The 27,829-nt window shown below is 50.9% G+C and overlaps 1 protein-coding gene across 1 annotated transcript in view; it reads right to left on the bottom strand.

The window, feature by feature from the left end:
* UNC13A (unc-13 homolog A) overlaps window positions 1-27,829 on the bottom strand; it is a 52,495-nt gene that overhangs the window by 4,579 nt on the left and 20,087 nt on the right. Inside the window, exons 15-44 of the mRNA XM_011366915.2 lie at window positions 27,662-27,733; window positions 27,171-27,390; window positions 26,278-26,505; window positions 25,221-25,362; window positions 24,931-25,100; window positions 23,835-23,950; window positions 22,424-22,587; window positions 21,874-22,024; window positions 21,505-21,573; window positions 21,097-21,186; window positions 20,754-20,888; window positions 19,015-19,148; window positions 17,906-17,991; window positions 17,586-17,712; window positions 16,829-16,925; window positions 16,309-16,452; window positions 15,147-15,230; window positions 14,513-14,590; window positions 14,193-14,281; window positions 13,581-13,733; window positions 12,314-12,437; window positions 11,330-11,335; window positions 9,823-9,861; window positions 8,595-8,624; window positions 7,157-7,213; window positions 6,691-6,771; window positions 5,649-5,796; window positions 4,583-4,639; window positions 1,645-1,737; window positions 783-942 (exon numbers count right to left, since the gene is read on the bottom strand). Coding sequence (XP_011365217.1) covers window positions 783-942; window positions 1,645-1,737; window positions 4,583-4,639; window positions 5,649-5,796; window positions 6,691-6,771; window positions 7,157-7,213; window positions 8,595-8,624; window positions 9,823-9,861; window positions 11,330-11,335; window positions 12,314-12,437; window positions 13,581-13,733; window positions 14,193-14,281; window positions 14,513-14,590; window positions 15,147-15,230; window positions 16,309-16,452; window positions 16,829-16,925; window positions 17,586-17,712; window positions 17,906-17,991; window positions 19,015-19,148; window positions 20,754-20,888; window positions 21,097-21,186; window positions 21,505-21,573; window positions 21,874-22,024; window positions 22,424-22,587; window positions 23,835-23,950; window positions 24,931-25,100; window positions 25,221-25,362; window positions 26,278-26,505; window positions 27,171-27,390; window positions 27,662-27,733 — 3,344 coding nt within the window. The remainder of the gene's footprint in view (window positions 1-782; window positions 943-1,644; window positions 1,738-4,582; window positions 4,640-5,648; window positions 5,797-6,690; window positions 6,772-7,156; window positions 7,214-8,594; window positions 8,625-9,822; window positions 9,862-11,329; window positions 11,336-12,313; window positions 12,438-13,580; window positions 13,734-14,192; window positions 14,282-14,512; window positions 14,591-15,146; window positions 15,231-16,308; window positions 16,453-16,828; window positions 16,926-17,585; window positions 17,713-17,905; window positions 17,992-19,014; window positions 19,149-20,753; window positions 20,889-21,096; window positions 21,187-21,504; window positions 21,574-21,873; window positions 22,025-22,423; window positions 22,588-23,834; window positions 23,951-24,930; window positions 25,101-25,220; window positions 25,363-26,277; window positions 26,506-27,170; window positions 27,391-27,661; window positions 27,734-27,829) is intronic.

The raw sequence follows: 27,829 nt of genomic DNA, 5'->3' as shown, positions 1-27,829 counted from the left end.
CTAAGAGCCCTCTCCTAACATGACTGGTCAGACTCTTGTCCCCCAGAAGCCCCTACTCTCCCCAGCTCTGATGTCCTCTGTACTTCTGTCCCCCAAGAGCAGCTCCCAATGCTACCCTGTCCCAGTGAGGTTCACACCTCACCCAAAGATCCACCCATGTGACTCCACTCCCACCCCAGGTAATCCTTCTATACACTCTCATCAGACTTATTTATGTACCCCAAGGTCTGTTCCCTCTAGATATCTGATGCCTTGACCAAGTTCACTCATCCACCAGGAAGCCCCATCTGGATGTGAACCCCCACACACAACACATCTCCTCATGCCCTAGACCAAGCCATACTCTACTCCTGCTCCCCGAGAGTAGACTTCCCTAGATGACCTGCCCCAACAGACCTAACAAGGCTCACTGCTGACTCCATGAGTCCTCATCCCCATGCCTCCTCCCCCATCATGACCACTCATGCCCCATAACCACCAGAGTCTTCAGCTCCAGAAATGGCCCCACCCAACACACCCCTTCTGCCCAGACTTCCCCTCCCCTTCACAAGCCTTCATCATGATGTTATATCACACTTGATGCCTCCTTGGGACCTGCCTACCTCCCAACATGGTCAACTCCATCCCAGTGTCCCCTCACTACTGTCAGTCCTGCACTAAGGTGCGTCCCTTCCCAGCAACCCCACCTAGGATGTGACCCCTCCCCAGATTGGTCCATCAAACAATCCTCCTGCCTAGTGGGCCCTGAGGTTAATCCCCTCCCCAGATCACCCCAGACTCACAACTGGAAGCTCTCATTGTACTTGGGGGCCCAGCTGTTGTTCTTGGATTTGGTTGCAAACTTGCGTTTCTTGTCGCTGAGATGGGGCCCAATGATGTTGACTTCAATAAATGGCCGGAAAATGCCAGAAGTCTGCCATTTGAGGTCATTGGCAGCCACCACTATTGGGAGAAGTGGAAGGTATAATTAATTGGTCAAGGTCCCTCAATATGTGGCTGTGGTTTTGCAAAGCCTGGCTGAAAGACTACATTTCCCAGCATGCTTCTGTAGCTATGTAACCAATGAGACGAGAAAGAAAGTGATGTGTACAACTTCCAAGTTGTGGTTTTAAAGGGAGATTGCCGTAAACTTTCTCTTTCCCCTAGCTGCAATCTGGGATACTTTGGGGGCCGTATTCTTTGGGAACCTATAGAAGAGGAAAACACATCAGAAATGAAAGTGCGACAAAAGATGTCAGTGGCCTGAATCCCCAACGCTGTGAAGCCTCCATATCAACTCTGGGTTGACTGTCCTTGGAGTTACCTCAGAGAAAATGTATTCTGTTTTGTTTAAGACATTGCTATTCTAGGCCTTGGCTAAAACAGCCAATCTGTGTTCTAACTAGCAAAATAAAAGCCAATAAAAGGAAAGCAGAGTTGAGAGATGGAGAAAGTGGAACTGAGTCCTGTAACACTGTTTGCACCCCTGGATCTAGCCATGCATGAAAGTGGTTTACTTCTGGAATTTCCAGTTTTATGAAAAAAAAAAATTTTTTTTTTTTTTAATGAAAAAAGTTTTTCTTGCTCAAGCTAGTTTGAATTTGGTTTCTTAGAACCTAGTGCATCCTGGCTGAGGCACTTCCCCTCCCATCTCAGGCTGCTCACCTTTCACTGTGACCTTCTGTTCTCCGGTTCCTGGATGAGTGAAGAGCTCAACGTGGACAGAGACTTCACCCACAGGGTCTTCCACACCAGAGCCTGGGCAGGGTAAGGGAGGATGCTTGGCGTCAGCTCCATTCTTTCCCACTCACTAGAAGGGACCTAGACTACCTCCCACCCACCATGTGCTGGCAGCACCAGGTCAACAGCCCTGACAGGGTGGTACTGAGGATTGGCTGGGGAAGTAGGTACTCTTGAGGAGGCCAAGAATCCAGGGTTCTGGCCTTTTACTGCCTTGCTGTGTGATCTTGGGCAGATCTTTTAACTTCTCTGAACCTAATGTGTTTGCCTTCCATTTTTCTCCTTTGACTGACTGCCTTGTTGTCAAAACTCAGTCTTCACTGTATACAGCTTCTCGGCAGAGTCTGACATTCTGGCTTCCTCTTGGCTGCAACAACACCACACTTTACAAGTTCTTATCCTACACACTACTCACTCCTGACCTCTTTTATTGCTTCCTCCTCCTCTGTCAATTCTCAAACTGTTGGGGTACCCTGGTTAGTTTTCACCAGATGCCAGCTGACTGACTGATGTCAACTGGAAATAAAGTTATGTATGTATATATACTCATACAAACTGAGCTCTGACCTTGTATATAAAACTATATGTGTCTGTCTCTTTTTGCATATTGGATGCCTATATATTCATAACAGATGCATACATATATATCTCTTCAACAATTCCATCCATTAGTCTTTGATCCCCTTTTGTGTCTTCACTTTGTAAGTACTGGTACATTAGAAGACCCTATTTGCTCTACCTTCAAAGTACATCCAGAATCTCACCCACCTCCTTGGCCTCCAACCCGGCTTAGCCCCCAGCATTGTACTCCTGGACTATTTCAGTAGCCTCTTTCCTGTCTCCCTGCATTTTCTTCTCATCTTCTCTCATACACTAGCCAGAGAAATTCTGTCAAGTCAGATCACATCTCTCCTCTGCTCAAAACCCTCCCATCTCACTCTGAAGAATCAGAGTCCTTTCTGTGACCTGCAATGTCCCTACCAATATGTCTATTACCTCCCCTGCCTCACTTCCCTCCACTCTCACCCTTACTAACTCTGCTCCAGATGCATGAAATTCCTCTTTTATTTTCCCTACCCCCCATATCATTCCTCTTCTAATAGACATTCTCACCTCAGACCTTGTGGCTCCATCCCATACTTCGGGTATGGCTAAGTGAACCATAGCTGCCCAATCAGAGGATTCCCTGCCCACGGCTGCGGTGATTGGCTCAGGGATGGTCATGTGACTGAAGCTGGACCTATAGGAGTAGGCCCTAGGACTTCGGCTATAACGGTTAGAGAAGAGTCTCTGTGGTGCTAAGCTAAAAACTGTCTCTGGCCAGGGAGGGGAAAGTCTACTCCACAGAGGTCTCAGTGGAGACCAATGACCAGTGGCATTGTTGGAGACTCTGGATCCCGTTATTCCTGATGCCAACTTAACCCCTAATCTTTTAGTTTCAGAGCCAGCAAATTCCCTTGTCTGCTTGAGTCAGGGTGAGGCGTCCTTCTGTTTCTACCACTATGAGCATCCTGATTGTTTAGTTCTAATGGAGATCTCTGAAGGGCAGCTTAAAAGCTTTTGTCTCTGTCTCTCCCTCGGTGACTCTGGGAAGGGCATCCTGTGGGGGCCTGGGGACCTGTGACTGCCAGCACGCCCACCAGGCCCCTCCCCAGCCTGCCAGGAAGCTCCCCACGCCTGGAGCACCCCATGCATGGGGAGAGGAACGGGGGAAAAGTCCGAGGTAGGAGCAGGGAAGGAAAACGGGTCAGAGTAACGTTGATCCAGGTCACTTGCGCTGGGCGGGAAGTGACTGAGGTTCAGAGGCAGAGAGACTTGGAGACCCCCAGCACCCCAGTACTGGGGCGTGCACCCCCCCCCATTTTCACTGCCACACCAGGCTGCCTTCCTTATTATCTCAGGCTCCCGCCCCCTCTCCCCCCCACCAATCACATGCTCAGCCTCACCTCCCCGCCCCCCACCCCCAGGCTGATGCTTCATTGCAAGCTCAATCAGGGCCAGACTGAGGGTGCCAGGGGGCAATCGGACAGTGGTGGGTGAGGTAATGGGTCAGACCAAGGCCAAAGCTAGTAAGAAGGGGGAGGGGGGCAGTGCTGGGCACCCCCATCCCGTGGTTTGCTGGTTCCAAGGGGAAGGGTCTTTCTGGGGCCTCTCTGTGCTCTCCCAACCCCACCCCCTGCTCCCCAAGTCCTAGGTCCCCCTTCAGGGGAAGGTTCCTGGGGCAAGTGGCTTCTCCTTTGGGACTGAACATCCTCACTTATGGGATGATGGACCCCTCATCCCATCTTGTGTGGTGACTTGAAAGAATCTTTACAAGAATCCTTGAGAAGTGTTTGACACAAGGACTGGCTCAAAGTTAGAGCCTAACAAAGTTTTTTCTACACTCAGAAAAGTGATATCAGGTATAATAATAATAACAACAACAATAACAATTGCTACGAGCTATTAAATGTCAGGAACTGCTCTCAGTTTAATTCACTGAATCCTAAAAATCATCCTATGAATTAAGGTCCTTGACTGTCCCCATTTTAAAAATGAGAAAACTGAAGTTCAGGGGCGCAGACGCGTGCCCTAGGCGCCCAGGCGCGGAGCGGCAGAGCTGGGATCTGAGTCCGGGGGACTCGGGATCTGGCTTAAGAGATGCACTTAAGGAGAAACAGATGCGGACTCAAATCGCTTCTCCTTCCCCACGTGGAACCAGCAAGCCGTCCTTCCCCCTCATCCACCTTGGCCCCCGCAGCGGGTCTGGCCTGGATGGGGCCCCGCAGGCTGTGGAGGCAGAAGGACGGGCCTTTTACTAGCCGGGGCCGGGAGGGGCGCAGGCACCGGGCACCAGGCGCGGGCGGGCGGCGGAGGCACGTACCCTTCTCAGGATAAATGTCTTCACTAAGGGTAAACCTAGTCCCTTTTCCACCATGGACTAATCGCGGGGGAGGGGGAAGAAAAGAAGGAAGGAAGGGGGGACAGAGACGAGCAATCGAGGGGCGAGGATGGAGGGCGAGTTTGCGTGGGGGGAGCAAGGGAGGCGCGGAGGGGGCGGCGAGTGAGAGGGAGGAGAGACAAGAGAGAGAGAAACGTCAGCTGCAGACGGACACAGACAGCCTCCCGCTCCGGGAACACCAGGGACACTAAAAGCAGCAGTGTGGACTGGGCATGAAGCTGAGGGCCCTGGGCTGACTGGGATGGTGGGGAGGAGGCTGCTGGTGGCCTCAAGGCTTTGCTCACCACACCGCAGCCTCCCCCTCCGGAACTCAGTTTGGGTCAGCGGCCAAACTTCTCTCCGTTGTCTGCACTCTTGGGGCCAATTTGAAAACGGGGTGGGGGGGCCCTAGGGAGGGGAACTGGGGTCCTGGAGTCCTGCGCCTCAGCCCAAGCAGTTGTGTGTGGAGCTCAGAGAAGGACAGGAAACAGAGGCAAGAGAAGAAAGAAAGAATTTGAGAAATGAGAGCTTCCTCTCTGCCCACCCTATCCAGGTCGGGGCCCCTCCCATCCCTGGGGCTTTCAATCATCCCTTAGCCCCAGACATTACAGAAGTCCCTCCCCAGGGGCCTTCAACCCTTCCTCCAGGTTCCTCCCCTGGAGCTGCCAATCACTCATTGACCGCATGTCATGTCCCGCCCCTAGGTCTATCAATCACCTTGGTCATTGCCGGCAAAGAGGTCCCTCCCTAGAGCTTTCAATCACCTCCTGGCCCCATGACGTCATATATTTTCACAGCCAAGTCAATCACCTCCTGGACGGATGACGTCATAGACCCCGCCCCCAGAAGCTGTCAATCATTCATTGGCTCCGTGACATCTAGGAGCTCACATACGCCAAGAAGCTCTTAATCTGCCCGTGACGTCACAGAGATGAGCCAATGGCTGCTCGGGGCTGGGCTACTCCTGCCGCCGCGGTGGTTTACGATGCGCTAGCCCGCTGCTCCTTACCCTGGGCCGCCTGCGTCTGCACGAAGGTCTTGATGAGCAGGTCGGTGGCCTGTGTGTAGAGGGATAGGGCATAGCGCAGGGACTGCAGGTCCGGGCTCTTCTCCAGGAAGGTCTTCTTGAGACCCACACCGCCCGCGTGGAAGTATTGCTGTGGGCACAGAATGGGGGAGGTAAGGCCAGCAGGACTCCCTACCAGCCCATCCTGGCGCCCCGACGCCCTGTCCCCCAAACCTCTGCTCTCCTCAGTGATGTACCGGATAACCAGGGGGTCTTCAAAATACCTACGTTGGGTATTGCTACTTCCCCACCTCCACTCTTGCTCCAAACCCACCCATGGGTTCACAGCACCCTCAGAATAACACCCGTGCCTCCAATCCCTCCCTCCGCCCTTAATGGCTCTAACCCTGCAACCTCCCTGCCTGCTCTCTAACTGTCTTCCCTAGAACATACCTGCCTCAGCGCCACTTACTACGCTCACTGGTGGGTAGGTCCTCCCTACTCCTACCCCCACCTCTGCCCGGCTCCTTGTCTTTAAGGTTTCAAGGAGCTTTCCTTGACTGTGTTCCCTTTTTACTATGTTGCCAATTTCATTTCAGCAAAACATTTTTTTAGAGTAGTTTTCATGCTTTTCATTTTATGAAGACCACAACCCCTTATTGGGGGCATGGACCACCATGCCTCCATGTTCTTGCATGGGCTGGTCCCCTGCCTATAACGATCTTTCTTGTTTGTCCTGTGATCTTCTATGCATTCATTAAAACCCACCTCCCACATGCCTTCTTACAGAAAGTCCTCACTGTACCCTCCCTGGGCTCCCCCAGATCCCAGCCTTCCCTCTATCACACCCTGACCCCACAGGCATGCGGATATCTATATCCAGCTATACCCCACAGCTAGGGGCTCCTCAGGGCCCTGCCAGAAGGGTCATTGGGAAGTGTTTATAAATTGAATGAATTAAGGTAGATTAGAGCCTAGATTAATGTCCACACCAGCCACATTCTCTGCCTGCTCCACCTTGATGGGCAGGGGTGAGGCCTCTCACCTTGATGGTGTCCAGGGCCAGCTCAACAACAGCACACTGCTTTGGGGTCAAGCTCTTGGCTTCTTCTCGTACCATGTGGTCCTGGATGGATGGAGAGAGGGGTCAGGTGGGCAGAGCAGGCCCCGCATTGGGGATCTGCCTGTCTATGGGACTCATCCCTGCAAAACTTTGAGGAATGGGATAGCGAGTCTGTCTTTTCATCATTGTATCTGGTACCCAGCATGTGACTAGAATATGGCAGGTGCCCAATAAATATTTGTTGAATAAATGATTTGTACCCTTGATCAAGCTGTATCCGAAGCTTAACCATACATGTCTTTCCAACACACCAGGGCAAACAAATTGTGCTTAAGCCAGTCTGAGTAGGGATCCTGTCCCTTGAACCTGCAAAGCATATCACCATTCTGGGATCTTTCCCCTAGGAATACCTCCCACCCTGATCTCCTGCCTCCGCCCCTGGCCTCACCTTGAGTTTAGACAGCTGACCCAGTTCCTTGGCCGCATTGAAGATCATCTGGGTTCCCTGCAGGTAACAGACACAGCAGGGGTGAGGGTGAGGGTCTTCCAATTCAGTCCCCAAGCCCCAGCTGATACCCTAGCCCTGGACGTCTTCTTGGTTCTTGTCCAAAGGATCTGGGTAGGGCAATGGCTGTGTTCCGGGGACAGAGGTCTGGAGCTCCGCAGGAAGGAGGAGGTGGTGACTTCGTCCCCAGAAACCCCAGTCCTGTGAGGATGCTACCCACCCTCCCACTTCCACCACAAACGCAGGTTTGTGGGACAGAGAAGAAAAATAGAGTGGATAGCAAGGGGCAGTGGGTCGGGGGAACCCCAGATGGTGTTTGTGGGTATGGATGGGGCTTGCCAGCCCAAAGTCAGGGATTCCTGAGAAAACCATGAGATGGTCTCTGGTGAAATCCCCTACCCACTGTGAGACCATTCCCTTGGTGGGAGGAGTACTCCAGTAATCTGGGGGGAATGTCGGTCTGACCTTTTAAAGGAAGAATCCTCCCCAACAACACACACCTCAGTACCCATCCCCCACTATCCCTAAACAGACACCAGCAAGATGGCTTCCTGGTTATGGTTCCAACAAGCTAAGTGGGCCTGAGTTCAAATCCCAGCTCTGCTGTGTGGCCCTGTGAAAGTCACTTAACCTCTCTGAGCCTCAGTTTTGCCATCTAGATGGAGGAAATCATATCCATTTCATGGTTTGGCAGAGACTAAGTGTGTCTTTTTCAATGTTTACTGTTATTAGTACTTGGTCTCAAGGTCATGGGCAGTGCTAGGGGATACAGGGTCCTGGCCTGCAAGTCACATGTCCTGCCTCCTCAGTCACTGTGCTGGGTGACCTGAGGTGTTTCTCAGACCCCTTCTGGGCCTCGGTTTCCTACCCTGGCTAACAGGGGCGTATACTTGTGGGGTAGGGTGGAACTGAGTATCAATGAGCTAAGGACTCCTGCATTACGGGGTCCTGGGGTGGTCAGGGATTCCTGGGTGAGGCTGGGCAAGGAGGGGACCATTTATAGCTGGGAGATTTGAAATTACATGGATCATGTATTAGCTGGCCTGTGGGAACTGGTCACTCTGCTGGTATCAGTGTTATCACCATCCTGGCTCTCCCTATTCTTCTTATTCCTGATCTGTGATTGACCAAGGCTGTCACGAAGCACAGTTACTCAGTAGCCCAGCTGTCTGAGCTTCAGTTTCCCCTGCCACACCCTTTTACCCACCTGCTGCCCCCACCCACCATCCCTCACGAGCAAGCCAGACAAACAAAGGAAGAAAAGACCAACAGATGGGTTCACAGAACGCCCCTGGACGGCACAGACCACAGGGGTGGGAGGGGGCACGGGGTAGGGTGAGGGGTGGGGGGAGCCAGACAGACAGTGAGAGGCTGGTCTTACATCTGAGTGGCTTGGCAGTTTCGCCCTGCCCTGTGAAGAGAATCAGGCGGAGGTCAGAGTTCAGGTGGCAGCTGGGAGGACACTCAGTGGGACTTCTCTGCCCCCTCAAAACTCTCCCCCACTCCCCAACCCACGAGCTCCTCCCAGGTGCTGGGTCTAATGCTGAGCTCCCTCCCCAGCTAGGCACTTTCCCTTGTCCCTTGGTGGAGGCTTGGGGCCAGGCTCCCAGACTGCCATGCTAGGAACCTAGAACCAGCCCATCACCTGGGAACAGGTGCCCCATCTCACAGTCAGCCTGCCCCAGGATGGGGCACCCTCGGGGGAGTGAAGAGACAGAGCTCAGGGTCTCTTGGCTCTCAGCTCCCAAGACTTTACCCTGGCAGGCCTGACTAGAAGAAACGTGCTAACGGTATCACAAGTTCACTCAACACACAGATACACACCTGGGCACATCCGTGAGTGTGCGGGTTTATGCGCACACATACCCAGATTGACACACACACACATGCAGAACTCACATGCTAAAATACACGTGTGTACTCCTAAATTCTGTCATGTGTGTGCATAATCACATGTATAAACCCCCACACTCTCACCTCCACACAGATGCACACACATGTGTATGGTGCCTGGCACATAGAACATGCCCCCAAAAGGCTGGATGAGTGAGTAGGAAAGTCCTACAACCCATGTTCATAAAGTGGAGACCCTACTTGTGTGCACACAGGTGCAATAGCTTCTGCATGAGTGCACGGCAAGGGCAACTGTTCATGTGTTGCTATAGTTCCCATCTCCTTACAACAAACAACCGTTAGAACAAAAGAAATCTATAGAAAAAACAACGGGGTTCAGTCCAGGGCAGTGGTCTAGGCCCTTCACAAAGTCATAGAGTTTCAGCTGAACCCAGGGCTGAGATAAGCCCTTTGGGAGTTGCTGTTAGAGGGCAGAAGCTGTATGTGTGCATGTTAGCTCGGTCACACACACACACACACACACACACACGCACACACACGCACACACGAGCGCACACACACACACACACTGCAAGCCACATCCCTGGGGGAATCACCTCGCCTCTGAATTCTGGATTTGTGGGACTTAGTCATGATACCTACTTCCTACCTGTGACCCCCAGCTGACCTTCTTGCCCTGCACACAGACATATGCATGCACACACAAGCCCAGACACCAGATCTCGGGACCTCAGCACCGACAAGGCCCTCATTACCTTTTCTAATCCCTTGCCATGTTTTCTCAAGAGGGTGCCCTGCAGAGACAACATCACAGGGTGATCAACCTGGCGAGCCATGTGAATTGGGAACCGGGGCGATTACATATAGGCTCATGGGGACGGCGGGTAAGGGGCATCTGTACTGCACAGGGGGCTGGCGACCAGGTTGCAAGGGGGAATGTGTGTGCCTTAATGACGGACTCGTAAAACGTGTGTGAGAGACAGGAAAGAGAAAAGGAGAAACAGAAATACAGAGCCAGAGAGAAAAGAGAGACGTTGCCTCCAAAATATAATCGATTTACATTTACTGTGTATGTGAGACTCTTGGTTCTTGAAAAAGAAAACAGGCTCCCTATTCTGACAGACCTGAATTTGAATCTTGACTCTGGCATCTATTTACTATGTGGCTTTGAGCAAGTAAGCCCTCCTGACTGAGTTTCAGCTTTCCTCATCTGCAAAATGGAAATAATATCTGCCTCGCTCAAAAGGTTGCCGTGAAGGTAAGCTGAAACCGCAGCTATGAGAAGAACTGGCATACAGGGAATCATGGGTACACGTGAACTCCCTCAGCTTCCTTCCCACAAATGCATTGTCTGTGGTTGGGTATACTGCCTCCAAGTGTTAAAGCCAAAGACCCAGACTACAGCCACCAAGAAGATGAGCTCTTGTAGACTTCTGACAAGGTGAAATACTGGAACAGCCTTGTCTTTCCCACAGAGAGGCTCTGAAGTCGTTTCACTGACTTCTGCCCTGATATGTGTCTACATACTAAACAACGATTTAGTGAGCACTGCCTCCGCCAGTCACAGAGATGAGCATTTTAGTGCATCATCCCATCTTGTTCTCACAACAACAGGCAGTTGCTACAATTAACCCCCTTTTCCAGACAAAGAAGTAGAGGTTCGGAGGTGAAGTGACTTCCCAAGGTGAGAGAGAGAGAAAGAGAGAGAGTGGCTGGGCTGGGATTTGACGCCAAGTCTGCCTGACACCAAAGTCACAGTGCCGTCTCCCACCTGGGTGCCTGGGTGTGTGTCTAGGATTCGTGCGTGTCTGTATGTGCAGGAGTCGGGTAGGCAGGGGTGGCGGAGGGCCAGTGCTGAGTAACTAAGAAGGGATCGGGTTGTGAGCCCAAAGTGGAGGTCAGACTTTGAACTTCCTTCTAACATTGGGGAGAGGCCCAGATACCCTAGAGGCATCTGAGCATGGGAGTGAGGGTGAGTCTTAACTAAGGGACTGTGGCTGAAGAGAAGGTGCTAGCCTGGAGGCACTGCCTCCTTACTTATAATGGGGTGGGGCCGTGGGCATGGCCTCCCTCCCTCCCAGTCCCTCCCCCTCCCCATACCACGCCCCAGACAGACACAGGCACATCTAGGCGGGAGGTGGGACGGTGGGGGGGCCAGTGGGTGAGGAGGGAGCGCTGGGTGGGAGGGTACAGCCACGCGGTGGGCCGAGTCCAGACACAGAGCGAACGGACAGACAGATGGACAGACGGGCCTCTACTTACGATCATCTGTCAGCCGTGATGGGGGCGGGGTGGTGGGGAGGGGAGAATAAGTCACCATGAGTCTCCCGGGAAGGCCAGGGAGAGGGTGGAGACGGTACCCCCAGGGAGAGGGTGGAGACGGTACCGGGAGTGACCCGTGCCCTAGCCCAGCCCAGAGGAGGTGGGGCCGGCCAAGCGAGGTCCAAGCCTCTTGAACCATCGTTGCCTCTTGGGAGCCCCCCTCCAAACCTCCCACTCCACCCAGGAGTGTCTTCCTACTCTGTGATGAGTCGTCAACCCGTGTGCCATCACAGTCCAAGCCACTGGTGCCACCCTGGAGTAACCCATGCCCAGGCACACCCCTTGACTCCCACCCACAGCCTGATCCCTGGAGATCACCATCTCTGGGCTGTTTCCAGAAGGGTCCTAGAGGCATAGTCCTGGTCTCTGGATGACAGCAGACCTCTGCTTGATTTCTCTGACATTGGATGCTCTTTGTTACCTCTGCCCAACATCCAGGGGCCCTGTCTTCTATTCCTCTCAGATCTTTGAAGTCTATGGTGTCTTCCCTTTTTGTCTCTTGATTGAACCTCCCAAGGGCCTCTGATGAACCCACTGACCCCTAAGACTTCTGTGACCCATGAGCGGCCTTAATCTCCAGGCTGACCTCTGTTTTCTGGGTGATCTCTGACCTTTGAATAACCCCTTCACTCACATGTGACCTCTATGTCCCTTAGATGTCACTCAACTCTACTTGACCTTTGACCTTTGAACAACCGACCCCCTAAATGACTTCTTCAACCTCTTCAATGGCCTCTTGATGACTTTTGATCCATGTGTGACCTCTCTAATCTTTGGCTTTCTTGACCTCTGGTAGCATCTATGACCCTTGGATAACCCTTGTGCCTGAATGACATCGAAGCCCCAATGCTTTTGGCACCAAGCTTTCTGCGCTCCCACAGGGAAGGTGGCCCAGGCATTCCCTCTAACTCCTGTGGGCCTCACCGTCTGGTCAGTGAGGGGTGGCAGGACGATGGTCTTCTCCATGGTGTTCATGACCAGCTTCCACAGCTCCTTCAGCACTCGCTTCAGCACCGTCTTCTCACAGATTTTGGCAAAGAGAGTCAGGCTGGGGGCGAGGGGCAGGTCTGAGAGAGGGCCCAGCTGGCCCTGACCCACAGGGCCAGGCTCTTCCTCGCAACCCATGGGTAATGTGGGAAGGCATCCTATGAACATGCAAGAGGGCACAGAGCCTGTACAGGGACCCATGGGTGGTCTAATGGAGCTACGATGCATGAGACACATGGAGAGCAAATGGTGGCTGGACAGCTCAGCAGTTGCCAGACAAGAAGGGGCCTAAAAGTTTAGGAGGAAGGCCTGGGCCTAGCATGAAGGTGGTGGGGAGCCATGGAATGTGTGAGAGAGAGAAAGAGAGAGAGAGAGAGACAGAGAGACACAGAGAGAGAGACAGAGAGAGAGAGAGAGAGACAAAGACAGACTTTACTGTTCAAAAGAACAGAGTGGGGGATGTACTGGATTAGGAAGGCTGCATGGAGACCAGCGACTATGAAGGGGCTGGGGCCATGCTCAGGAGGAAGGGGAAGGGAATGGCAGGAAGAGGGCAGACTTAAGAGGGAAAACAACAAAGAATTCATGATTGGATATATGAAGGTTGAAGGAGAGAGGGTAATCTACCACGATCCATCCAGCAACTGACCCCCTCATCCACCAAGCCATCCCGCTCCCAACTTTCTTTAATGCTCCTTCCATTTCTTTTTCCTTCCTCCCTTTGTTCCTTCCTTCCTTCCTTCCTTCCTTCCTTCCTTCCTTCCTTCCTTCCTTCCCTCTCTTCCTTCCTTCCATATATCCAACCATCCAACTATCCAATCGTCCATCATCCATCATGCATCCTCCCTTCCTCCCACTCTCTCCCCCTTCCATCCGCCCTCCCATCTACACTTCCATCCATTTCTCCTTTTTCCATCCATCCTCCTTTCATACATCTAGCTTTTTAAGCATTTATCTTTTAATCTACCCATCCATCCACCCGCCTGTGCCTCATGTCATCTAGCCATCCAACCACCATCCATTAATCCATACAAATATTTACTCACCAATCCCTCCCATTCATCTTTCCATTCCTTCAGGCCTCTACCAATCCACCTATCCAAACCATTCAACCACCACCCAGCAAACATGTCTGAGTGTTCTCTCCAGGCCAGCCCCATCATGGCCCCTCTTTGGCTAACCCAGTCCACCTGGCCTGGCTCACTTGCTGTCCAGCAGGTCCATGATGGGCTGCAGTACGTTGTCAGCATCCTGGGCCACACTGCTGCAGGCACTGGCTGGCACATTGCCCGTGCCCTTCACCTGGCTAAGGATGTCACCCATCTGTTTGACACACTCCTCAATGTGTGGCTGGAAGCTGGGGGCATAAAGAGGAGGAGCTCAGACCAGATTCTCCTGGTCTCTGGAGGAAGGGCCAGATGAGGCCATAAATGCTGATCTGTGGACCCTGACCTTTTATCACCAGTATCAGGGAGACATGGCATATAACAGAGCAAGGCAGGGGGTGTTAATAATAGCAGAATCAGGCACTGGCTAAGACATTTACTTGTGTTGTTAATTTCATTGCACAATCCTACTCAAGTACTATTGTTATCATCATCCCCACTTTACAGATGAATAAACTAAGTCTCAGAGAGGTTAAACGACTCACCTAAGGCCACACAGCTAGTAAGCAGTGAAGCCAGGATTGAACTCAGCTTTGTCTAACTCCAAGTCTGAGGTCTTCACCACATCTGCTGAGTCTCCGGATGCCCCAGGCTCAGAGGTCTGGGGGTTGCCCCCTCCCCTCTGCTCCCAGCCCTGGAGATGCCCCCACCTGGTAGCAAACACCCGGCTGAGCTCATCCAAGACGTTGTTGAGTTTCACCTGGAGCTCCTTTAAGATGTCACTGGCCTCGGCGTCCAGCTGAGGAGAGAGAAGGAATGTCAGGTCAAGTTTACAGAATATCTATGGGTCTGGGGCATTTTCCCATTCAACCCTGAGAAAGGGATCCCAAGAGGCTGGAGAATAAACTGAAGCACAGGTGGTGAAGATGCTTGCTTGGGTTTGAGAGAGCGACTGGGTTGGAATTCATTGGATAGAAGCTCTGGGGACTGCAGGGATTGGGGTGTGTCACCCTGCCCAGTCCCACCTCACCTCCTTCCCTCCCATGGCTTCAAACATTTTCTCTAGCTGAACTCGCAGCTGCTGAGTGTTGTTCATGAGGATGCAGGGCTGGCGATGGGAACAGAGCAGAGTCAGGGCTTAGGATGCTTCCCCAGAGCCTCTCCCACCCACAGCCAGGGAGCCCTGGTGGTTTCAAGGTCTAAATCTGGAGGAAGCTGGGGTCCCAAACTTTCATTTGAAAATGGAAGACATTGTTTGGGACCAGGTTCCTGGAAGTGTTAGGGAGCAGAGGGGAGGGGGCAACCCCCAGACCTCTGAGCCTGGGGCATCCGGAGGCTGTCAGGGGGAAGGAGGACTCAAGTAAGTGGGCTAGGCATCTGAGAGTAGCAGGAAGGGGAGTTCTTGTCACATGCCCATCTTCTCCTACATGGGCTAAGCTTCGAATGCTCACATACATATACCCTGAAAGTTTCATTCACAACAACCAGACAGTGACACATTGAAGACCTGTCCCCTTACCTCCATATTCCCCCAGACATACAGAGTCAGACACACACAGTTAGACACACACAGGGACACAGGTCTCAGAGCCCAGAGAAAGATGGAGCCCTGGGGATGCAAAATGGGGCTGGGAGGGTACAGGACAGGGGTCCCCTCAGGTCACCACTTTCTCCTTCTCCTTGGAGCAATAGGAGGCGAAGTCCTTGGAGATGATGTCTGCATACTGGAGGAGCACATTACTGATAGTCTGGGGAGGACACAGAGAGTGGTTGAGAGGAGGGGCTGAGATTGGGTGGGCCCACCAAGAGATACTAGTGAGATGAGGGATGAACTGGAACCCATTTTAGCACCTAATAGGACCACTGGGCTTGGCAAATTCTCCACCCAGGTTGACCATCATAATCAAGAGAAGACACCACCATGTGAAGATGATTATTTTATGTAGACTCAACTCTTTTTCAGAGCAACCAACCATCATATTAACCCAGCCCCAACCAGCCCCAATCAAGCATGACCTGATTCCAAACCGAATCTCAATTTCTACCTGCATTCCCCAACTTCAACCCAGGCTAAAGCGAATCCAATTGAATCTAACCCTAGTCCAATGATCTCAACCTCCAAACTCACCCCAGGGCCCACTGAAATTCTATATAAATCCCAACACTCACTCTAATAACAACAAATCAAATCCCAATCTTAACAGTAACCCTAAACCCAATCCAAACCTCAACTCAACCCCAACTCTGACCCCAGCTCTAAATTCAACTTCAGCTTTAATTATAACCCTGACCTCAACCCCAACCTCAACTCAAATCTTGTCCCCAACCACAACTCCAACCTCTATGGAAGGACCAATGCCAACATTGACCTAAACCTTAACCTCAATCCCAGTGACATCAACTCTGACCTCAAACCCAACCCCAACCTCAATCCTGACCTTGACCTCAAATTCAGCCTCAACCTAAGCTTTAATCCCAACCTTAACTCAGTGACATCATCCCCGACCTCAAACTCCAACCTCAACTCCAATCTCAATGACATCATCTACCCCAACCCTGACATCAATCCCAGCTTCGACACAAATCCTATCCCCAACTGTGACTCCAACATCTATGGCATGACCAACCCCAATATTATGGTTTGGGTTGGTCATTCCACAGACCTCAGTCCCAGTGATATCACCAACCCCAACTTTGACCTCAATCCCAAACTCGACCCTAACCCTGACTCTGACCCCAATCCCAACCTCAACTCCAATCCCAAACTTGACCCTATTCCAACCCCTATCCTGGACCCCATCCCCAACCACACCCACACTCCTGCACCTTGGCAAAGCGTCTCATGTAGTGCCCCACGATCTGGGGGTCAGGACACTCGAGTTTCTTGATGATCTCAAAGCTCTGGTTGAGCTGGGAGAAGACGTCCACCACGGAGCAGGAAAACAGGGCATGCTCCGAGGTCTGCTGGAACTGCAGTGGGAGGCAAACCAGGATTGAGGAGAGGGGTCAGAGCCGAACAGTCCACAGAGCCCAACCCTCTCACTCTCCATGGTTAGAGCCAGAGACTAACCACCCAGGGATGACATAAATAGTGTGTGAGGCTGACTTACTGCTCAACAGAGGCTATAAGGTGGGGGGTGGGTAAGGCTCGATAAACTCACATTTATTTGTTGAATGAACAAAAGACTTTAAACACCATGAACGAGACAAAGATTGAGGACAACCCTCAGAGACTAGTCTCATCCCAAGGGTAGTTTTTGTTCCCAAATTGGATCTTAATGGACCCCAGAGGGAGCGAAGCCACTGTGGGCAGACTGGAAGCTTGGCGGTCAGTCAGCTTTCTTACCCCATCCTTCTTGTCTCGCTCCAAGGCCCCATGCAGGAAATCTCGGGATACCTCCTCATTTTCATCCAGCCACTGGATGACGAAGGGCTCAAACCACCTGCAATGGAGAACCAGGGTGGTGTTCTGCCATCTCTTGTTCCCATGACCCTCTGCTTGAACTCACCCTGTGTCCTTGGGTGGTCACTCCAATGTTCCCCTCCTCCACCAGACCTCAGCTACTTCACCCATGAAATGGACCAAATGACCACTGTCAGAGCAAAGCTCAGGCTCATGGGAATTCTGGTTGATAAACTATCCATGGGCAAGTGGGTTTAGTCCCTGAGATCCCAACACAGCACATAGTAAGACCTCAATATATAGTGGCCACCAACCCACCCTCCGCCACAGCCCACCATTCAGACATCCTGAGTTCAAATTTGGCTCTGTCACTTATTGGACATCACCTTGGGCAAATCCTTCAGCATTTAACCCTCTATTCCCTCATCCACTAAATGGGAATTATGATGCTCCCGTCTCAGAATTGTAAAAAGGATTAAATGAGAAAAGACATGTGAGCCTGCTCAGGATGGTTCCTGATACTTATGATTATGGCTATAGGAGTCCATAGTCCAATGGCTAAGAATAGAGAACACTGAGTTTGAGCCCCACCTGTGCCCCCGATGCCCAGGGAACCCTAAGTAGATAAGCCCTCCTCTCTGGGCCTCAGTATCACTGTCAGCACTGCAGTTCTGGCTTGGGTTCTGGGCAGGGGACTTACGCAGGGTACTCAGGCACTCGGTCCTTGAAGGCGGGAAGCTCTGCTACATACTCATTGTAAAGCCACTTGACTTTGAAGTGGAGGTTCATATAGTCAGCACTCTTGCACAAGCGATGCTTGTCATGCTCTAGTAGGAGAAGCAGGGGAGTGGCTCAGCTGAGAGGGTCTGCCACCCTCTGTCTCAGCAGTTCCCGCTCTGGCAATCATTGATGTTCGACCTCAGGCATGAGGATCCAGGGCATTCACAGCCTTTCAGGGAACACTGAGGCACAGCTACCTGCTGTAGCGAGGCTAGAAGACATGGGAGTGGGGGCACTCACCCTCCATGGCATACTTCATGTCCTGGGCAAACAGATTCCACATCACTTCAGCACTGATTTTACCCACATTCAGTTCCTGGGGAAACCTGGCAAAAGTTTGAATTATGAAAGTATGAAAATATGGAAGAATGAAAACTTGGCAGACAGAAGTCAGATAGCACAGGCTACTTTGGCCTTCCTAGCCAAGGAGTAATGCAGGACAGGCAGAGGGATCTGGATTCAAGTTCCCTCATAGCCACAAATTTGCTAAGTGACTCTGTAATAAGGCCCTGCTTCTCCTGAGCCTCTGCTCATATATCCCTCCATTCCTCCATTCATTCACCCATCTATCTATCCAACCATCCATCCACCTCTCCATCCATCCACCTCTCCATTCATCCACCACCCACCCACCCCATCCACCCTTCAGTCTAAAATCTCTGATATTAATTCCATATCTAAGTAAGCAAGAGATCCTGGCATCCATCCAAAATCCCTGATATTAATTCCAAGAGATCCTGGCACCCCAGAGTTAGGGCCCCCTCTAACACTTACCTCAGGGAGAAATAAAACAGCTAGCCGAAATAAAAATTCTACAGACATATAAATCCAGAAACCAAAACTGTGCACACATTCATAAACAACTACACAATATGCAATACTGTACATTGAAGTGCATTCTACAAGTTTACACACATATACAATTAAATCCATAGACTACAACTATAATACACAAAATTACATCCACACTTGTAAGAGATAATGAAATTTAAATGTAAAACATTTAGTAGAGTATTTTGCACATAGTGAATAGTAGAACAATACTGTTGTTATTTATGAACTTACACACACATACAAAATTCTATACATATGTACATACTGTTATTCACACAAATCAATACACATAAAATACATGCATGATTATACCAGTGATGGTGTACATACACACAATTTTATATTTACGTCTGCAAATTATGCCATATTTCATCCAGGCACAACCACACCTACAATTGCTCTCATATATACAATATTTTATGCGTAATTAGACATGAGTGCTTTTACAGACAAGATAGAAGATTATGTACACATATACACAATGACCTCTAGATAATTAACTACACACAACTCACTGGTTGAGGCAGGGAGTGTAAGAATTCTTGTCTTCCTCGATGATGGACACTATGAGAGTAATCAGCTTGGACCAGAAGTCGAGGTTCTTGATGCTGGGGCCCTGTTCCTCTGGGGGAACTTCCCCCTTCTTGGCCTGAATGGGGCAGTGGAGACATTGGCTACAAGGGGTTCAGGGATGGGGACTTCAGTCAGTTCATTATTGAGGTACAAGAGGTTGGTGAGGAAGGGGCCCCATTAAGATGCGTGTGATTCAGGTGAGAGGTCTGCATGAGAAGGAACAAAACTCATGTAAACTGGCTCAAGCAGAGCTCATATCTACCCAGCTTAACAAAGTTTAATTAGACTCAGCTCATAAAACTAATGGAACTGAATTTAGTTGAACAAACTCAAACACAGTCAGCTAAATGGAGCTGAAATGAATGTAAATCAGATCCACTTAGCTTAACAGATGGCAGTTCTCAGTGTTAATTCAGTGGAACTGAACTTGGGCCAATTACACTGCGTGGAGTGGAACTAAACTTAACTGAATTGAATTCAAATGAACTCAATTGGACTGAGCCTAATCAATTTCTCCAAGATCGACATCATCCTAAATCAAAAAAGGAAATAAATTGACCTAAACTCAACCTAACTCAAGTCAACCCAACTTAATGTAACTCAGTTCAACCAAAGTCAACCCAACCCAACTCTACCTGCTCAACTCAACCTAACACACTCAGGCCAACTTAATCTATCTAGCTTTAGTCAATCAATGGAAATGAATATAACTAAACTCAGTTGAAATGAGTCCAGCTCAATCCAATTCACTTGAACTCAACTGTACTTAATCCAACAACCCAGCTCATTCTAACACAAGCCAAATCAACTCAGTCAATAACATCTTCAACTCAAGCCAACTGAATGGAAATGAATAAATTTTTACTAAATTAAACTCAACTCAATCCAATTCAGTGCTGCACACTAATTAGCCAAGAGCAATTTTAGCTTAAGTCAATCAAATAGAAATAAATAGAACTAAACTGATTATAGCTGAACTAAACTCAACTCAATTTAATCCATTTCATCTCAATCCAATTTAATTATGAGCAACTTGATTTCAACTGAAGTCAACTGAATGTAAAAGAACAGCACGAAATAAAATTGAACTGAATTCAGCTTATGTATTACCTACTATCAGAAGCCCAAGTTGAGGGGCCACTTCAGGCTCCCATAGCCTCCCTCAATTCCCCCATCCCAGTGCTAATCACCCTGGGTTGTAAATTTCTAATTTTTTCATCTTTTCCTCCTAATAGAACATAAGCTCCTTGAAACGTTTCTGACAATCCTGGGACATTATATGTGTAGATAAACACATGTTGACAGATTACACAAAAATTGAGTTGAAATGACCAAAACTGAACTCTACTTAAAAAATTCGATTCAACTCAACATTTATTGAACAGTGATTCTATTCCAGGCACACTGTATTATGCCAAACTCAACTAAGTTTAACTAAAACTGAATTTATTAAGCACCAATTGTGTATCAGGTGCTGAGCACTTAACTATATTTTATCTAAAGCTTGTATCTCATTGAAGCTCCTTCTCAATCCTGAGATGGGGGTTAATGACCCTTATTTCACAGAGGGAGATACTGAGGCTCAGAACAGTTAAATTGTTTGGGAAGGGGCAGATCTGGGTCTTGGGTCAGAGTCTGGTTGATGTTTGCTATTCCCTTCCACCTCTTGTGGGGTCCTCACCGGGTCTGTCTGGTACTCCCGACTGTAGAGCTCATGACAGTTGTTGAAGATGTACTCATAAGTAGAGTTGAGGCAGGCTTTCACGCAATCCTTCACCACTTGGCTGGCTCGGGGTGGGCTCTGGAGTTCTTGCACCTGGAAAGAGGGAGACGGGCATGGGTGGGCACAGCTGGGACAAGAGGTGCTGATGGTACTGGGTTTCAGGAAATGTTGTAGCAGTATGAAAGCAGAGGGTCACAGAGAAAGGGCACTGCTCTCCAGGAGAAATACTAGCGGTTTAGGAGCTAGGAGTCCTGGAGAATCCTTCTTGGAGAGCTAAATGGGACTGGGTCCCCTTTGCTACCTTCATCCGAAAGAAAGTGATGCTGGTGAGAAGGTCCACAGTGGATTTGAGGTCCTGGAGTCTCTCTGGGCTGCTGGCTGGGAAGTTATTCTGTTGGAAGGGAGAAGAGAGGTGGAGTTATGGTAGAAAGCTAGGGAGGATGGGAGACAGTATTTTAGGGGAAATTCAAAAGCCCCCAAGTTTCAGGAGGTGGGTTGGGGGTCAATGAAAACACCTTGAAGCAACTGGGGGGTCTTCTTGAATGCACCAAATGGGTTGGGCAGGTGCTGCTAACATGTGTACATGTGTCAGAGGAACACATTCTGCATGTTAAGATGGGTCCTCTCACACACATGCCTGCTGGAAGCTGTTTCATCTGGGCACACATGTGCATGGGGGTGAGCAAGTCATCACGCATGCACTTCTCACCCGATACATAGAGAGGTCAATCCGCAGGGAGTTATGCAGTTGATCCAGGAGCTTCACAAAGCGCTCTTTCTGGAGAGGCAGAGGAGAAGGATAGATGGAAGCAGAGACTTGGGCGGCAAGTGTAGTAGTGCAAGGCGGCTGCCATATTAGCTGAGGGCTAACTATGCAGGAAGAGCATCCCATCCACCACTGATCTGAACCCTCATAACATCCGTTTCCATTCAACAGAAGGATAAACTGAGGTTCAGAGAGAAATGGCTGGTACAAAGTCACACAGCAAGTCAAGTCCAGACTGGGAATCAGGAGCTAAACAGGGTTTGACCAGCACAGGGTTGGATTCTCCCTCATCCCCCAGCCCCTGGGACTGACCCCAAAGTTGGAGGCGGCGAAGCGGTCAGAGGCAGACACGTTGGTGGAGGCGGTGGTGTGCGCATAATAGGCATTGATGTTGGCAAGCAAGGTGCTCATGACAGCAGGCACCCCAGGACACATGTACTTGGAGGAGAGGCAGGCAAAGTGGCTGGTGGGAGAAAGTGGTAGGCACTGGGCCTGGTGTCCAGCCAGGACAGGCTGTGACCACCCCAGAATGCCTCTAAGACACCATCATGAGTGGCTCCTCCCAACCCCCCAACCATCCCCTTTCTCTCTGCTTGATTCTGCCCTCTAAGTCTCTCTTTCCTCTTTGAGTTGCTCTATCTCTGCTTCTAGCTCAGCTCTCGTCCCTATCACTCTAGCCCCAACAACGGCACTTTCCTAACTTCCAGGGAAATTACATAATGCCCACCACACCCACTTTCTCTCTGACTCCTTTTCCTAAGAACCCCCTCCACCCTAGATCTGCCAGTGTTCACTTGGTGACCACCCCTCCCTGCAGTTTCCTGCACCTCGCCCTCATGTCCACCCCATCCTGCAGCCTCACGTCATGGCTTGATAGATGGACTCGACACCATAGCGCATGGCAAATTCATCCACGATCTCCTGGGCTGTCTCATCATAGTAAACCTTCCAGGCATCATCACCCTTGGCATCTGGGATCTTCACAACCCCATTGTTCTGCACATCAGTTACGAAGTGGAACAGGTTCTGCCAATACAAGGGAGAAGGTGTCAGAGAGTGCAAGGGGGCACAAGGGGTCAGAGATCCCAGGTCTAGGGCATTTTACATCATCCATGCATCTGTTTATTCATTAATTCATTCATCTACTCTTTCATCCATCTAACTACCCAAAATTTCACCTATGCCTCATCCATTCTTCTAATAATTCATCTGACCTTGACCAATGGGGAAGAGTTCTCCATATATCTATCCATCCATCCATTCATCTATCTACATATCTATCCACCCATTCATCTGTCTGCCTGTCTATCCATCCACTCATCCACCCATCCATTCAACTATTCCAAAATGCACCCATCCACTAATTTACCCTTCTAATAATTCAGCCACATACCCATTCATCTCATACATTTGCCCACAACTTAATCTGTTGTGGGCAATTCATCTTTCTACCCAATCAACCATTAATCAATTCACCCATCTATCATACATCTGTCCACGCATCCACCCACCCATCCATCTGTTTAACTACCCCCAAATTCAGCCATCTACACCTCTATACTTCCAATAGTTCAACCATCCATCTATCCACCCACCTATCCAACTACCCCAAAATTGACCTATCCACTCCTTCCTTGTAGCAATTCAACCACACATCTAACTATCCCATCCACTACCCACAACTTAATCATCCATCTAATAATTCATCCATCCACCCATTCAACCATCTATCACCCATCGGTTTATCCATCCATCTATCCATTCATCCACATATCATCTATCTGTCCATTTATCTACTCACCCATCAATCTATCCAAGTATCCTCAAATTCACCCATACATTCATCTATACTTCCAATAGTTCAACCACACATCCGATCTGCTCATACCTTTATCATCAATACTTTCTTTTATCCACTCATTACTCATTCATCTATTTAATCATTTATTTATGAAACAAATTGAATTCTCTCCAGGAGCCCCCAGATGTCTGGAAGAGACAGATCCAGACACAAGCAGCTCAATCCTGAGTGTTCAGGGCTAGGACAGATGGAAGATCTGGAGCTGGGTAGTGAGAGTCTGCCTGGAGAATGGATGGGGAGGAGTTTCCCAGGAAGAGAGAATGGCATGGGGAACAGTCTCAGAGACCCAGAGGAGTGTGACTGGTGTGGCCAAAAAGAGGAAGGGAGAGTTGGGGAAGGCAGAAATGGTGAGTGGAAGCAATGTGGGAGATCACAGTGAGTTTCAAAGGCAGGGTGGAGCAATAGGATTCACCTCGTGCAAACAGGTGTACTGGACATGGTAGGGGGCCACCTTCTCCTCGCCTTTGATCTCCACACTGATGTGTAGCCGGATGGCACCTGACACAGCGGATTTGTCAGTCCGCTTGTCTGCAGGGCAAAAAGGGATGACAGTGTCAGAACTTCCCAATCTAGCCCTGGGATATTTTAATTTATGCATGACTGTTTCCCTTCCAGATACTCTGAAATTAAAGCCTGGGTGTCTCTCCTCAGATTGTTTCCCTAGACTTTTGTCTTTCCCATTAGACTAGAATTCCTTAGATCCTGTCTCTCCCTCTAAACTAGGATCCCAGACTTTGCTTCCTGACTCACATTAAATTCCTGGGTCTGCATCTCCCTCTTTAGACTAGAAGCCCTAGGCACTGCTTCTCTCCCAGACTGAGCTCCTAGGCCCTGTCTCCTCCATCAGATCAAGCTCCCCAGACTCTACTCATCTTGCTACACAAGGTTCCTGGGTCTGTGCCTCTCTCCTCAGACTAGGATCCTTAGGTCTTGCTTCCTGTTTCCCTATCAGAATGAGATATCTAGATTTCTTCCAGTCAAACTAAGAAGTTCCTGGACTCTGCTCGCCCCTCTCAGAATGGCTTCTTCCTATGCCCTGAGACTGAGCTCACAGATCCTGTCTCCCCCATCAGAATGGGCTCACAGTTTCTACTTATCTTCTTAGACAGCGTTCTTGGGTCTGTAGCACACTTCTCAGACTAGAATTCCCAAACTAGACCTCCTCCTTTAGACTGGATTCTCAAAGATTAGTCTTCCTTTTTAGGTTGGATATCTAGGTCTGTACCTCTCTCCTCAGGTTTAGGATCCTCAGGTCTTACTTCCTGCCTCCACCATGAGACTGAGATACATAGATTCTGTTCCTCCCTCACACTCCCAAACCAAGCTAAGAGGTTCCTGGGTTCTTCCTGTCCTCATCAGACTGAGCTCACAGACTCTGCCTCCCTCACCAGATTGGGCTCCTAGACTGACTCCTCCTGACACTGTCTCCCCACTCCAGCTGGGTTCCCCGCTTTGGCTAGCTCCCTGGGGCTCCTTCCCCACCGCCTGCAGAACCCCCTCTTGCTCACCCAGGTTGTACCACACGTCCATCTCGCCGCTGAGAGTCCGCACCTCGATGATTGTTTGTCCTAGGAAGTCATCGGACTCCCTCTTGAACCGCTGCTTCACACGAGATTTGATATCATCATCTTCGTCCCAGACACGCACCTTGATTCGGTCTGAGGAGTTGTGACATTCGCTGCAGGGAGGAGGCAGGAGCAAAGATCAGGCAGCCAGTTTGAGCTGGTCTTGGAGTCCCCTTTGTCTGTCTCAGCAGGGTGTTCCGGATGGGTTACTGGGGGCCTAGCCAGGCACTTACAAATGGAAGTTCTCCTCCCACACGGGATTCAGGTTCCCATAGATGGTTTTCGTCCGTTTCTTGGTCTTCCCGACCTGGACGGTGACATAAGGGTCACTGGACCCTGTCTTGTCCTTTGCCTGCAAGCCCTGGGCACAGACCACTGGAAAACACATAGGACAGACATAAATGTGTGCTCAAGGAAGGAAGCATGCTGAAAACAGTCATTGCGATGGGCTCCTGCTGCTTGCTGGGGATCCTGTGACGTGGCCTGAGGGCTTGGTTCTGGCCACCAGAGCCTGTGGGCATGCTGGTCTTGCTAGAGAGTTAACACCCAGGGAACCCTCAGCCAATGAAGTGAAAGATGGGAAGGTACCCCAGGGTCACCCCTGGGGTGAGTATTCTCAGGTGTGTGCTCTGCGTTGTGCCCCTGAGGTTCTGCAGTGGGATTGCACTTCCATTGACCATGGAGTCACCTGATCATTTGCACCCCCTGCAGGGCTCCACTCCTCCCTGCTGCCAGTCTCCATCGCCCATGGGGCTTCCTGGGACTACCTCCTGGACACTCAGCTATGCTGAAATCATCTTGGGGTCTGTCTTCTGGGAAATCCAAATGAGGTTGCGCATGGATAAACACCATAAGGCCCAGGCCTCTGGATAGGACCACTCTTCAGTGGGAGCTAATATTGTCCCCTAGTGGTCCCAGGTGGGACTGAGCCCCAGCTCTCCACAGCATTGCCTGCTCTTTGGCCCCCGTGCCCTCTTTCCCTTCCAGTCTCATTTCTAAACTTCCACAGGGTTTCCTGTGGTCACCTCCCAGATGGACCATGTGCTCTCAACTCCTCTTCCGGGGGTCTGGTTCTGGGGTCATCAATCAAAATGACCCAGACAGAGTGTCATGCATACACGCTTAGAGGCATACATGCCCGCCCGTGGCACGAATGCACACACACGTGGACACTGGAAAGACAGTATACGCTCAAGTACCTGCAGCAAAGGGAAGGAAGGGGTTTGGGAGGGAGCACAGGGGGCTAAGAAAAGGGACTTGGTGGCCACCCCCGTCCCACTGCGGCCTCACCGGTGATGCTGATCTTGGCCGACCACTTGGACGTGCCATCCAGCACGCTCTGCTTGACCGCCTTCATCTGCTGCGTGTGCGCTGCCTTGGTCACGGCGAAAATCTCCTGGATGAGCTCGAAGATCTCAGGCTTGTTGCGCTCCCGGATCTTCATGCGGTCCTTGAGCACCATGATGATGTTCTGGGTCCGGTCCTCCGCCCCATGCTTAGAGCTCTTCTCTGCCGCCCCTGCAGAAGTGGACAGCGGCACTGTCCAGGGAGCGCCCCTCACCGGAGCCAGCACCCCGACTCCCACTCCAGAGCGTCCTCAGCAGTAGCCACAGTCACTAAGCTGTGGGGATTCAGGTGAATCACCCCAAAAGTTAAAGCTTCCTATTTTCTCTCTGAATCCTCCCTCCCACCAGGATTTTCACCCTTCAGAGCCCAAGCCCTCTGAATCCTCAGCCCTCCCAAGACCTCGCCCTTTCTGACACCTCTCCCCAACCCTCCTTGTTCTGAGCTAACCCTAACCCCCTTTTTCTCCAGGTGAACCGCTGCCTCTTATTAAACCTGCCCCTTGTATAGTTACCCCAGTCCTGGAGCCCCACCCCCCTTTCTCCGACCCTCTCACACCTCCTTTCTCCTCTTCTCACCACAACCCTCCCCCAAAAGAGTCCCGCCCATCACCCCGCCCCCTGCGCCACCCAATCCGCAAAGCCCCGCCCACCTCTGCCGCCCCACTTCCGCGGAGCCCCACCCCACCCACGCAGATCCGCCCTTCTGTTCATGCCCCGCCCATCTCGCAGGGGCCCGCCCCTGTTCTTGACCCGCCTTCAACCCCGTCTCCGTGGAGCCCCACCCCTACCACTCAGCCCGGTCCCTTTGTCCACGCCCCAGCCCGCGCCCGCGCTCACTCTGCAGGCAGTCCGCGTTCAGCAGGTCCTGGCACTTCTCGTGGCACTTGACGCCACACTCGGTGCAGCGCATGCCCTGCCGCGCGATGCCCCACAGCAGTCCCTCGCACTCGTAGCAGTAGGTGGGCGTGGTAGCCGTCCAGACTTCGAAGTTGTGCGGTGTCGTGCACGAAATGGGATAGATTAAGGCTTGCAGGGTCTTCTTGTAAACGTGGTTTTTCTGCAGGGAGGGGGAGGGTGCGGTATGGGGCACAGAGCCCTCACCTGGGGGTGCTGTCCTGACTCACTCTCATCCTGTGCAGAGTATAGTCAAGTTCCAGTCCCTCTGCCACCCCCACGGGTTCTTGGGTGAAGAGGGTGTTAACGCGATGCTGCGCTATCGGTCTCTGAAGTGAGTAGTGCCTGTCTCTGCCATACCCTCCTCCTCTTCCTCCAGGAGCCCCCAACCCAGCCCACCTTACAACCAGGGGAGGGGGAGGTACCCCACGCACCAACTCCTCGTTGTTCAAAGTGCTGGAGGCCAAGGCCGAGGTGATGCCCGCTTTTCTGGACTGGACCAGGGACTGGGGTGGGGAAGACACCGAGGGAGTCACAGAGTTGATTGACACCCATGGGATTGTCACCAAGAGCAGAATCCACAGCCATGGTTTGGGGCCACC

This window comes from Pteropus vampyrus, unplaced genomic scaffold, assembly GCF_000151845.1.
Source record: "Pteropus vampyrus isolate Shadow unplaced genomic scaffold, Pvam_2.0 Scaffold126, whole genome shotgun sequence".
Classification (NCBI taxonomy): Eukaryota; Metazoa; Chordata; class Mammalia; order Chiroptera; family Pteropodidae; genus Pteropus; species Pteropus vampyrus.
The sequence above is the reverse complement of the archived record's forward strand: the minus strand, read 5'-3'. Positions and strand labels throughout refer to the sequence as shown.